The sequence below is a fragment of the Typopeltis vanoorti genome, chromosome 23 (genome assembly GCF_054136105.1).
Source record: "Typopeltis vanoorti isolate ZY-2024b chromosome 23, IOZ_Tvanoo_1.0, whole genome shotgun sequence".
Lineage (NCBI taxonomy): Eukaryota > Metazoa > Arthropoda > Arachnida > Uropygi > Thelyphonidae > Typopeltis > Typopeltis vanoorti.
In genome coordinates, this window is record NC_143571.1 from 74,492,768 (window position 1) to 74,506,891 (window position 14,124).

The 14,124-nt window shown below is 37.2% G+C and overlaps 1 protein-coding gene across 1 annotated transcript in view; it reads right to left on the bottom strand.

The window, feature by feature from the left end:
- The window catches only part of RpS19a (Ribosomal protein S19a), a 50,254-nt gene that overhangs the window by 20,376 nt on the left and 15,754 nt on the right, over window positions 1–14,124 (bottom strand). The window contains exon 2 of the mRNA XM_090412881.1: window positions 9,644–9,714. Coding sequence (XP_090269007.1) covers window positions 9,644–9,714 — 71 coding nt within the window. The remainder of the gene's footprint in view (window positions 1–9,643; window positions 9,715–14,124) is intronic.

The following is a 14,124-nucleotide window of genomic DNA, read 5'->3' on the forward strand; positions in this document are numbered from 1 at the left end:
AGCAGGAAGAGGGTTACTGAGAGGACAGAACCTTGTGGAACCATCGGCATTAGGTAACTGGTGAGAGGATAAGGAACCATCCACTATCACACACACATAGTGTGCATCCAGACAGAAAGCTGGCAATCCAACTACAGAAGTAATGAGTCAGGCCCCTACCAGGTGATGGTACTGGCCCTTTTCACTCTTCCTCTTTTTCTTTGCTCTACTTCTCCCGAGTCTTTTTCACTATACTTTTTCCCAGACCACCATCAATGGAACCCAATGCCCTGCTGCCATGTTTGGTGTGAGGTGCAACCCGTGGACATCCGGAAAGGGGGATCCTGGTAGTCTTGCACTACTTTGGCCCCTGGTTCAGCAAGATGGGCAGTCCTGGATGGCCCAACCAGGATCAATCGGCTAGTGGGCCGCAAGGGTCAACAGTGTTGCAGTAAGTCTTTCACCACATGGTCCGGGGTAAGGATCCCAGGCACCAAACCAAAAACTTCTTGAGCATGAATCCTTCATCCTCAAATGTTTCAGGGGCCCTAACAAAGTCCCCAACCAAGTACTGATACCATAGATACAACATATGGAAACAGAAGACATATGATGCTAACATATATGTACCAACATTTTTTGTTGGTACATTTATGTTACTACAGGTAAAAAACCAATAGGGAAAATGTCACCCTTCTTTATTCAAAAAGGACTGGCAGGACCTCCCAAAACTGTTAAGAAATTGCATTCTGGTGATGTCTTTGTGGAAACATTGTGTCAGCAACATTATGAGAAACTACTGAGAGCAACAACAATGGGTGGAATAGAAATTACAGTAACATCTCATAAAACACTTCCTGTAGAGGAATGATATCAGAATGGGATCTCCTTGATGTTCCTGATGAGGAGATATGTTCAGAACTTAAAGATCAAGAAGTGACAGGTGTGAGGCACATCCCGATACGTAGGGATGGTTGCCTAGTTCCAACTAAGAACATCATCCTTAATTTTGATACACCTAAGCCTCCAATCTGTAAAGGCAGGGTATCTCAGCTATCCTGTTAGAACGTACATTCCTAACCCGCTGAGATGCTTTAAATGTCAGAGATATGGACATGGCCAAACTGTCTGTTGTGGTTCTACTACCTGTGTTCGATGTGGTAACAAATCTTGCTGTGCAAAAAAAGCTAAATCAGGGAGATCATCCACCTTACTCTCACACATCAGAAATGGAAAGATGAAAAAGAAATACAAAAAATGAAAACAGAGTAAAACATAACATACCAGGATGCAAAAAGAAAGCTAGCTACTATCACACCTGCTCTGAGATCCTCTTATGCTGAGAAGGTAACAATTAAGAAAGTGGCAGTAGCAACTCAATCTTGTCTGAACATTATGATCACAAGTACTTCTTTCTATTGAGCGCATCAATCACATGACTTATGGCCTTACTCCCGACAAATCCAAAAATGATCCCATTTGATGAAAACCCACTAGTCGAATGGCAAAGATAAACCACCAGATACTCCCACAGAAAAAATGATTACTTCAGTATCCAGATACTAGAGAAAATGGTTAATTCCAGACTTATCTGGTTATATCATCAAGAACAGGGTGTTCCTCAAGGAACAATCTTAAATGTGACACTTTTCGCTGATAAAATTAACTCAATCACCGAACAGCTTCCTCCCACTGTAGACAATGCTCTATATCAGTGGTCGGCAACCTGCGGCTCCGGAGCTGCATACGGCTCTTTGAATGAATAATTGCGGCTCTTTTTGTTATTAAACAATCTATTTTTGAATAATGCAAAATGAACGTTATTTATTAATTTAGAAACTAAAAATCCTAAATATAGCATTTGCAAAAAATTAAGGACATTTTACAATTGAAAATAGCACATCGATGCTGAAAAATTTAACTTTCATGTTTGAACTCTGAAATTTTTTAACCAGCACAAATAAATCCACATATAAAAATCAACATTCATAAAATAGATTTTTAATTAAAGTGTACGAATTCTGTCATACAAAACAAACACTGTGAACCGCACAAAAAACCTGAGAGGGCTGCATGCAGCACACGGACCATTGGTTGCTCATCATTATGAGTGGGTCCCTAAAATTTTTTTAACAAAAAAATTTTAAAAAATGGCTCTTCACTCTAAATAGGTTGCCAACTGCTGCTCTATATGTTGAGGACTTCACAATTTACTGCCACTCCCATAACACAAAGGTAATTGAAAGACAACTTCAACAAGCAACTGATCATGTTTCTCTGTGGGCTCTTAGTAATGGGTTTAGGTTTTCAAGAGAAAAATGTGTCTATGTACACTTCTGTCGAAAACACACTCTTCACCCAGATCCTGAATTAAGAATGGGAAGCACCATTATTCCAGTAGCTACAGAACCCAAATTTTTGGGACTGATCTTTGAAGTAAACTTACATTTCTAGCACACATTCGTCAACGAAGAGAAAAGTGCAAGGGCGAACCTTCTTTGCACTCTATCCTCTACTGAGTGGGGTGCTGATCGAGCTTCATTGCTCCATCTTTATTGTGCACTTATACGTTCAAAGCTGGATTATGGGTCTCAAGTCTATGATTCTGCAACAGAGAGTAATCCGCAATGGTTGGATTCCACCCACCAACAGCGTACACAGATAGCTACTGGTACCTTTCGCACATCACCCACTCAGTCTTTATGTTGAAGCAAATGAACCAGCTCTATCACTTCGATGGAAACAGTTGTCTCTTAATTAAGCCCCAAAGATAAAGTCTCTCCCAGATCATCCTACATGGACATGACAACATGTCCAACATGGATTGAGGTGGAACGTCTTCAATCACTCTGGATTGATGATTGTAACTGGAAAAAAAAAGAATACCTCTTAGTACAAGGAATATTCAGATAAATGCTCTCAATATTTTTACCTAATTGAAAGAGACCAAATTCAAGAGAAACATGAAAGCTTTATTGGGAGTTTAAGATGGGTTGATCATTTAAAAATCAAGCTGGACTCCATAACGTAAGAATAACTGGGGAATCCGCGGCCAAGTTTCCTCCAGGAGTGTGATTATGACAATCGGCAAATATTCAACGTCAATGAAACTGGTCTCTTTTGGAAGCATATGCTGATAAAAACTTTCCTAGCTAAAACTAAAAGCATCTCAACTAGGATACAAAGTAACTAAAGATTATCTTATGCTTGTATTAGGAGGCAATGAAGAAGGCGACTTGAAACTCAAATAAAGAAGAAAATAAGGAATGCAAACCAGAAGAGAATATCACGACTAAGAAGCTAACTGCAATAGAACTTGACTAGTTTTCAATCACATTGAGCATGCTAAAGAAATTTTGTTTGATGCCAATCCTGATATGGAACAAAACTTTGAAGCCTGCTGAAATCTTGATAAAGTGGTCACCAGTTATCGCAAATTGTATGACCAGACAAAAAAGTCGAGCACTAGCCATATGTCTTAATTTTTGTAAAAAAGTAGTTTAGACATCAAAAATTTACGCAACTGATTTTTAACTTTAATGATTTTATCTTCTAATATAGCTTATAATGTAATTTTTTTAAAAAAATTTATGCTAACTGATGGATGAATTATAATTATTCCTATTGTTTACTGTATCTGCTTAAAGCGATTCATTGCATTTTAGATCTTAACAGACAACAAACATAACTAGAAATGTTTCACCTGCTTATAGGGATGGCCATCTGAGTTTCCTTACATCCCACCTGCAATGAGTTGTAAAACTTCATGTGTGTCTATTCCATACGAGTCCCTTACCAATATGTTTTTGTATCCTCTCCTCCATCTTAATATCTATACTACTACTATCCAGATCAACATAATATGAATTAAAAGTTCAATAGTAACAGCCCAGGTACAAAGCCCTACCAGTTATCCTTCTATTCTTTCTTAGACCTGACACTTTCAAATTTCTTTTTTGGTATTTAAGGTTCTACCTACCTACCTCTGGATGAAGTTCCTAATTGGTCCCCTCCAATATTTTAATACCCACTCTAGAAATACTGATTGCTTCTGACCTAGCTAGCTCTTCCTTAATAATGGATTATCTTTGCTTCCTTTCACCTATTAGGACCTGTCTCTATCCATCTAATTCCACATCACCCGAATGGCTTAATAACTCCTTGTCTCTCAATATAGCAAACTGGCCCTGTAAACACATACAGATCCATAGATATGCTGGCTGCATTAATTTGCCATGATCCATAACAGGCAACTCTACCCATCCTATGGGACAAATGTTTCTAGCATTAGCAAACATGCTTTATTTTGTTCAGAAGTATTTATCCATGATTATATGCATGAAAGTATCATTCTTATTTTCCTTAAAAAATTCTACTAGCAATCAATTCTCCAAAAAACTATAGGTATTTTGGGATTTGACACCTGACTTGAGTATTTACATTCAATTGCTGACATATGGTTAAGTGTTAAACTGAGAAATCTTAATTCAAGATCACACTGGCATGTTTTTTTGGAAGCTATAAAAGTATAAACATTATGTGAAATAGCAATCCTTTCTTTTAGTGTTCCATGGTGATCAGCATTCATTTAAAACTTTTATGGAATTATCAACCACCCCAACCTGAACAATGACGGTCTTAAAATCCCAAACATATGGAAGGCATATATTCAACTCACGGAACCTTCCTCACTAAGAACAACTATAAACAGGACTGTAGAAAATCCAGTATCTTAAATAACAATTGTAATACTAAAAATAGAACATCATTGTTTCTGAAAGAAAACCACCTGCAAGAAAGAATGTGTTTAATCCTGTCATCATAAATAGAATTTAGCTTGATGTAATTTATAATTGGGGTGCTTAAGGGTCAAAGCTGTATAACTGAGAGGAGACCTCCACACAGCCTTTAAAGGAATGCGGAGAACTGACCAGGACTTCTGACCTAATGTCCAATTCTCACCTTCTCGTGGTGCACCCTGTTGGGTATCTACTTGGATACTGAATGAACGAGGATGGGCTGGCAATTTGGGATTTAGCCGACCAAATTGTATTCTTATTGGTCCAAAATAAAAAATGATGGTACAACATGACAAATCATGCCGGCTGGGGCGTCGCCCAGTTAAACAAGCCCCCCCCCGTTGTTTTTGCCAGGGAACCAGGGCGAACAGCGAAAAGTCAGCTATTGGAACAAATCTGAAAACAAACTCCAATTCAACATCACCAGAGTTAAGGATCGGTACTATCAACGTAAGAAGCCTGAATGGCAAAGAAATGGAGCTAGCTGAGGAATTAGATAAGTACCAGATCGACATAACAGGGGTGACTGAAACAAAAAAGACAAAAACTGGTGAGATCTTTCTGAGCAATAAATACAAAATGTTATATTCAGGCAATCACAATCAAGGAAAAGGAGTAGCAGCCATAGTATTCAACACAAAATACAAGGCTAATCTTCTTGAATGGCAGTCAGTCTCAAGTAGAGTGATATGGGCAAATATGAGAATGGGGAACTGGACAACGAGACTTATTTGTGCCTATGGTCCCACAGAAGGTTCTACTAAGGTAGAAGTAGAGGAATTTTTTCAGGCTTTAGAAAAAGCAACTGACACAATGAAAAAGGAAAAGTTGGTGCTTGTTGGGGATCTAAATAGCAGAGTAGGAAATGATTGTGAGACATACAAAAATATTTTGGGAAAATTTGGAGAAAAAAGCAAAGCTAATAACAATGGCAAATATCTGTTGGATTTCTGCTCAGGACATGGACTAGTTATTACTAACACCATGTTCCAACATAAAAATGTGCACAAATTCACATGGAGAGAAGAGGCAAGGAATAAGAAAAGTCTCATTGACTATGTTATTGTTGATAGCGATGTTTTCTCCCTGGTGCAGGACACCAGAGTGTACAGAGGATTTGAAATTGGAAGTGATCACTATTTAGTCTTGGGCAGGATAAAATTGAATTTCATATTGAAAAGAATAACATGTAAGAAAGTTTTAAAGCGAATAAAAGTTGAGCAGCTCTCAGATGTGAACTGTAGACTAAAATACACAAAGATTATTGAAGAAAAAATGAAAGAGTTTGAGAACAGGAATCAAACTTTGGAGATTCAGTGGCAAATGTTGAAGTTGTCTGCAAGGATTAAAAAAAAAAAAAAAAAAAAAAAAAAAAAAAAAAAAAAAAAAAAATCAGAACTCCTTGGTGGACACAGGAAGTTAAAGAAGAAAGCATATCAAAAGTTGCTGTCAAATAAGTCAGCTTGTGCCCTTAGAGAATATAGAGACAAATGCAAGAATGCTAAACACTGTGTAAAACTAGCTAAACAAAAGTCATGGGAGGACTTTGACAAGAATATAGAAAATAAATATCAAGGTGGCAAACTATTCTGGAGGTTGTTGAGGAAGCTTAGGAATGGAGGAAAGAGTGCTGTAAAAGGAGTTAGAGATGATAAAGGTGACATGAAAACAGGAGAAAAAGATATCCTTGAAGTATGGAGTAATTACTTTAAAAAACTGCTAAATGAAACAAGCAGTGATGATAGCATAGTGGTAAAAAAACACTGACCAGGCATGCAGTCAGGAATACATATCTATACTTGAAGTAGAAAAAACCATCAAAGGCTTGAAATGTGGAAAGGCAGCAGGAGTAGATGATATTCGACCAGAAATGCTGAAGTATGGTGGTATAAGAGTCTTACAGTGGCTGCACTGCATAGTTCAGAAAGCCTGGACAGAGGGACGAATTCCCGATGATTGGAATAGAGCTCTCATAGTACCAATATATAAAAAAGGGAAATAAAACCGAATGTAAGAATTACAGAGGTATTTCTCTACTTAGTGTTCCTGGCAAGATCTATGCAAGTATACTTGAGAAATGGTTGAGAAGAATTGTGGAAGAAAAGCTTGGTGAACAACAAGCTGGATTCAGGCCAAATAGAGGCTGTTGGGATCAGATCTTTACTTTATGACAAATAGTCGAGAAAGCATGGGAATATAACAAAGATTTGTATTTAAGTTTTGTCGATTTGGAAAAGGCATATGACAAGGTGCCAAGAAAGAAGCTATTCAATACGCTGCAGTTATATGGTGTCAATGGGGCATTATATCAAGCAATACTTAGTCTTTATTTGAGTTGTAAGTCAGCAGTTAGAATTGAAGGAAGTACAGGAAGATGGTTTAATGTTAAATCTGGTATGAGACAAGGATGTACATTATCCCCTCTGTTATTCATTATCTATATGGATCACATTATGAAGGAAAGTGGTATTAAACATGATATCAAAATTGGAGATGTTAATGTCAGCTCTTTTCTTTATGCGGATGATGTTATACTTCTAAATAAATCCGCTACAAGTCTGCAAGATGCTCTGACTAAATTGAATAGCTGTTGTAATAGATATGATATGAAGGTCAGCAATAAAAAGACAAAGACAATGAAAATAGGCAGAGTCATTGAAAATGTCAACTGTGTTGTGAATGGAGAACCTGTGGAACAAGTAAAACATTTCAGCTACTTAAGCACGATTTTTACTGAAGATGGTAAATTAAATACAGAAATAGACAATAGAATCAGCTAAGCTGGTATGGTGGGAAGTCAATTGAATAAATTCATATGGAATAAGAGAGAAATTAGTCAGAACACTAAATTAGCTGTATGCAAGACAGTGTTCAAACCAGTTTTAACTTATGGATCTGAGAGCTGGGTCAGAAGTAAAACACTTGATCAAAGACCAGAGACTGCAGATATGAGTCCTGAGAAAGATTATAGGCGTGAACAGATGGCATCAATGGCAATATCATATTAAAAACGAGGATATTAGGAAAGAACTTGACATTGTCAGCATCCAGGAATGCGTTACCAGAGCTAATCTCAGGTGGTATGGTCACTTAAACAGAATGGGCAAGGAAAGATTAACAAAACAAGTGTTCTCTGCCAGGTTGGCAGCAAAACAACCCAGAGGTAGCCCAAGATATAGGTGGATTGATACGGTACAAAGTGCCTTAGACGATAGAAATATAAGATCTGATAATGTTGGAGTCTTGACAAGTAAGAGACTGATTTGGACTAAAATTGTAGATTGGAAGTTAGTAATGATTTAATTTTTTTCATGTAGTACTATCACATCCTGTACACCCCCTTGAGGGTACATGGCAGGAATTTGATTATGATGATGATGGTAATTTATAATTTTTTTTCTTCTCACTAGATGTCATGCCAGTAGAATCACATGTGATCAAATCATTACTTCTCTAGCTTACAGTTAATAATGTAACTCAGCTTGTCTTGTATATTTATGTATGCTCCAGATAATGATCTTGATATGAAGATCGAAATGTCGGGATAATAAAAATATATATATATTTTTTTAACACTGTTGTAAATTCCATAAAATTTTTAAATGAAAATAAATGTATGCGAAATTGCCTTTAAGATGTAAAAATAAAGATTGTTAATATAATTACGGCTATTATAGCCTGTTTTTGTTTAGGAGTGTCCCTTACTTTAATACATTGGGTAACATTACTCAAAAAAGGTGTATATATATATATATATATATATATATTTTTAGGGCATTATGGGTGAGTATAGAAGGCAATATGGAAGAATAAAAGAGGTAGAAAAAATTTCGTACATACCTTGTTTTTGGTTCTATGGTGCCTTCCAATCCCAAGATCTTGCTGAAGGTTGTTTATAAACGAGAGGGGGGGAAAACATGGGGGGTGCGTTTTGACACGGGAAATAAAATTGGAAACCCGGGTTACTATAATAACATATATATATTATTTTGTTTAGGGCCGCATTTTTTTTTTTTTTGTGTGTGTGTGTGTGTGTGTGTGTAGGGGATGGAAACTGGGGCAGGGGTTAATGGGGGTGTGACCTTTCGGACGTCGTCTGACCGTCATCGGAACCTTGTGGGAATTAGTGTAGGGCTTTGTCAAGGCTGCAAGTTGCACCTGCCAAATTAGGGCATTTGTGGCCACTACATGGCCGGAGGCGTGGCTTAATTTGTAAGTTCTGGATCGTCCAACATTCGGAAATTAGGTACGGGCGGTGGACGTTGATTGAATTTTCATCACATTTTATGGCGATAGTTTCGGATATTCTAAGCATTGTTTCGTTGTCTTGTTTGTCTATGATTATGGCCTTGTCGATTTGAGGAATATGTTTTAGTTCAAGGACGTGAGCTGCAATTTCCGTCTTCCCTGTACTCTATGTTTTGTTTTTCTTTTTGATGTTGCGGTGTTTTTCTGCATTCAGATATTCCGGAATGGGAATATTGCTTCACTTTCTCACTTCAGGGATTGCAACATTCCCATTCCGGAATATCTGAATGCAAAAAAAAAAAAAAAAAACGATCTTGGAATTGGAAGGCATCATAGAACCAAAAACAAGAACAAGGTATGTACAAAATTTTTTCCACCTCTTTTATTCTGCCATATTGCCTTCTATACTCACCCATAATGCCCTAAAAATATATATACACCCCTAAACAAAAACAGGCTATAATAGCCGTAATTATATTAATAGTGTTTAAGAGGAGTAACATGGGAATTTTCCCAGAAACTATACTTTTAAATTGTTTATTACAAATAAAAAAGAAAGAAAGAAAAATATTTAGATATATATAATGAAGCATAAATTGTAATAAATGTACACATACTTCTTTAGATGAGCAGCAAGTGCTTGGACAAATTCATGCTGGTTAACATCTTTCACACTTACAGAAGGCATCTGAAAGAAATTAGAATGTTAGTTAGCTAAAATAAAAAACTAGAATAAATCCAATGACTTTCTGCTCAGTGAAACATCACTTGTTTGACTGAAGACATGAAATGTCTGTTGACAAGTTTGATTTCTGCTCTCCATATCTTTATGGGTAGGATGGGTAAACCTCATGAGTATGCTGAACTCACTGTAGAAATTCTAAACCTCTCCCCATTTGATGGTATAGCAATAAAGTCTGCGGACTGACAGCTAGATATCTGTGAAGTGACATTCCATGCAAGAGAATGGCAAATATAAAATTCTTTGTCAATTTGCTGAATTTTCTTGTTCCAATGCAGTTACATTCATCTTCTATTTCTTTCTCCAAACATTGATAACTCTGGCCTTTTCCATTTGTATGTGAAGCTTGAAGTATGATCACTAAAAGTACTAACACCAAAATGGTGAAATTCCACTGATCATGTCTGTAAAGATGAAGATATTTGACAAACCAACAAAAACTGCTACTCTACTACCAGAACAGCCAATAATCCTCTTTATTCTCCCAACATCTCTTATCTCTTCTTGATTAGTTCTGATAATCACACTGTAGATATCAGGTTTTCCACTTTGTATTTCAGACCATAATTTCACCCAAGTCTCCTTTTTCCTGCAGAATGCCCATTGCCCTGTCTCATATCCTTTGGAATTACAATAGTATCAAATGAGAATTTGCACAATTTCTACTCATTCTCCACTTCACTGTGTGTGCTCTTCAGACCTAGACATCTGCTCTAACCAACTGAAATAATTCTTACTGAAATGAAAACATGAACCTCTTACTCTTTCAACCCAAAAGTCCAGAATGAATTATTCAAACCATTTTTCCAAATGTGCAGTCTAAGAAAAGAATTCAGCATACCTCAGTGGATTAAAACCAGAAATCCTGGAACCCATTCAAACTATAAAGACAACATGACTGAAAAATCACCATTGACCAATCCAAAACAGACTTCAAAAGTCAAGTCAAACTTCTTCCCATCCATGTGTGTACCTTTCCCACATACAGATGGCAATTGCAATAACAGACCCAAAGATAAGTCTGATCTCCTGGAATAATTTTTCCTGCCCAACTATGCATTATGAGAAAGGCCACTACCCAGACCAGTTTTGACCTTTATTGAGGTCTCATCAGTGGGAGCCAGATCCAGAAATAATACCAACGAACTAATGCAGAAGTGATATTTCCGTATACAAGTAGTCAAAAGGTGTCATGCCTTATTACTAAAATACTCTGGATTAGAGAGAGGGTGATGAGCATTCTGCAGGAAAGGAGACTTACACTGATTACACTTACCACTTTCACCAGACCTCATAATTCTGAAGAGCTCAGACACCAACAGGTCTTCCTGTTCTGATAATATTCCCCTAAATGCACTCATGAAATCACATTCATCTTATATGGTCTTTATTCAATCATTCCACTTTACAATCTTTCATACTTACCTGACAATCTATCCTATGGAAACAAGCAATTCCTAAGGAGATAAAAGCCAGTCCTTCAACCAATGTCGCATTAGCAACCAACCTCAGTTTTTATCAAAAATAATGGTGAAAGTCACCTCATTTGCCACCTAGAATTAATCAGCATGCTACTGCTCTCAATCCACATTTCTCCTTTCCTACATCACCCATCAATGGAACAAGGACATGGAAAGGTTTTGGTGAAATTCATGCGATTGCACTAGACATTTGATGAGTTCAACAAAGATCTATTTCCAACTAATCATATAGTCAACCATCCATGCCAAGCAATCTTTTAGATTTCTCTTCAATGGTGGAGTCACAAGAGCACTGTACTTATGCCCACATTCTTTCTCGTACTCATATATGACTATCACTCACTTTATATCCTATTTACAGTTTTGCTCCACCTCAAATCCCATCTATTCCTATTTTCATTTGACAGATCTCATATACCTCAAATCCTTCCATAATTTCCCCAACGGGATGAGAAGAATTTTGTCAAATTTAATACCATCAAAACACAACCTTGCAGTATTTCATGCAAGAATTAGATTTTATCCCTTCATCTATAGGATCCAGATCTCATTATTGGACTGACTTAAACTTCTAGTCTCTCTCTGAACAAGCACACTACACCTTTTCTATACAAAAAAGACCTGTCATCTTAAAACATTAATTAGCATCTGTTTGTACACAAACTCACGACACTGAATAAATCTCAATTCACAATTCTTTCGAAAGCACAAGGTACTTTCGTCTCCATACCCATTCTAGTGCCTCTTATTTTCACAGGCACTGTTCCACTAACACATTCCTCCACTTTCAGGCCAACAAACACACTAGCAAGTGCTAATGTATTTAGTGGCCTGAATAACATCCATTCACTGTTCCAGCACCAAACACTACCTACCAGAGGATTTCAATTATATGAAGTGGTCAAAATCATGTTGGATTTTTAATAGAATATTATCAGCACTGAGAAAGGATTAAAACTAATTTTAATACTTCCAATATTTCGTCTCCGTCACAGAGACATCTTCAGGAATTAAAAAAAAAAAAAAACTTTTGTAACACACACACAAATATAATACAGTAGTGAGTGAAACTAAAGTCCTATCTAGATGGTGCGACCTCTATGGGCATTTGCAGGTGGCCTAGGATGTAAAGAGGGATCTCTGATAATTAATGTTTGGAAGTTTAATTCAACCATTTTTGTTTAAATTCGGTTGATTCCTGAGTGCAGATGCAGATTCAAAGAATAGTCTTTCTTTTTTGATTTTACTATGGTGGTTTTTTTTTCCCCAGGAGATTTCATGGGTTGTATCCAAAACACCGTCTGCAAGGGCAGATTGACCATTATCGTGATTGCAGATGTCTGACTTGTGTTCTTCTAACCAGATGGTTGCTGATTTGCTCGTCTGTCTGAAGTAAGCCAGTTCACAGGCACATTGTACTCTATATATACTCCAGGCACTGAGAGAGGAGGCAGCTGGTCTTTGGTGGAACAGATAAGGGTAGCAAGTTTACGGTAGAGTTTAAAAGCTGTATGGAGGTTGTACTTTTTTAATGATCTGGCTATTTTTTTTGATGTACCACAGATGTAAGATATGGTGATGGCATTTTTGAAGTCTTTCTGAAGAGATGGTCAGGGAACGACTTGATTATTTTTTAAATTCTGTAGTCACTGCAGCCATCGGAAAGGAAGGTGTTGTGTATGTGTTTGAGTTCGGTTCAAAGGGAAGTTTCACTGGAACAAAGATTGTGGGCTCTATTGGTAAGAGTTTTAATAATGCCATATTGCTGAGAGGGGTGGTGGTGGTGGGAGAGTTTGTGAATGTATCTGCTTGTATGAGTAGGTTTTTTATATACAGAGGAAGAAAGGCTACCATTAGGAAGGCATGTTACTAAGGTGTCATGGAAGGGTAAATTGTTATTTTCCTTTTCCATTATAAACTGGATCCTTGGATGTAGACTATTGAGGTGACTAAGGAAGGAATCTAATGTGTCTGGGCCATGAGGCCAAAGAGAGAACACATCATCTACATATCTTAGCCAGATAGAAGATTTTAGAGGGAAAGAGTCTATGGCTCGTTTTTCAAAATTTTCCATGTAAAAATTGGCAAGGGGGTGAGAAAGGGGGGGGGGAAACACATGGCAGTTCCCTCTATTTGTTTGTAGATTTTATTCTTCCAAGAAAAATAACCAGAGTTGATGGCAAAGGAAAAGAGCTCTAAGTATCAGAAGAAAAAATTTTTTTTTAAAGTGTTAAGGTATCAATTAGGGGAATATTGGTAAACAATGAGATGATGTCAAAGCTGACCAATATGTCTGTATTATTTAAAGTAAGATTTTCAATTAAGTTTTTAAAGTGGGTAGAGTTTTTTTACATGATATGGTAAGACCAGTGAGGGGGGGGGGGGGGGGAACGGTCAAAGAGTTAGCTAGCTGCTTTGACAATTTGTAGCAAGGAGCATTGGTGGAATCTACTATAGATCTTAGGGAAAAATTAGGTTTATGGATTTTTGGTAAACAGTATATATGGGGGGAGGGGGGGGGAAGACAAGAACCAAATGGGTTGAGTTTTTTTTTTTTGTAATGTCAGGAGGTTTTTTAACTTGAGTTTTTCTGGGATAATGTTCAAGCAGTATGTATGTAGTGCGATCACAGAGGGTAATATCCATTTTCTGATTATATTCTGAGGCGTTAAGAAAGACTACCTAATGGTAGCCTTTCTTTCTCTGTATATAGAAAACCTACTCACACAGGCAGATATTCACAAGCTCTCCCACCACTACCCCTCTCAGCAATATGGCATTATTAAAACTCTTACCAATAGAGTCCACAATCTTTGTTCCAGTGAAACTGCCCTTTCAACCGAACTCAAACACAACACCTTCCTTTCCAGTGGCT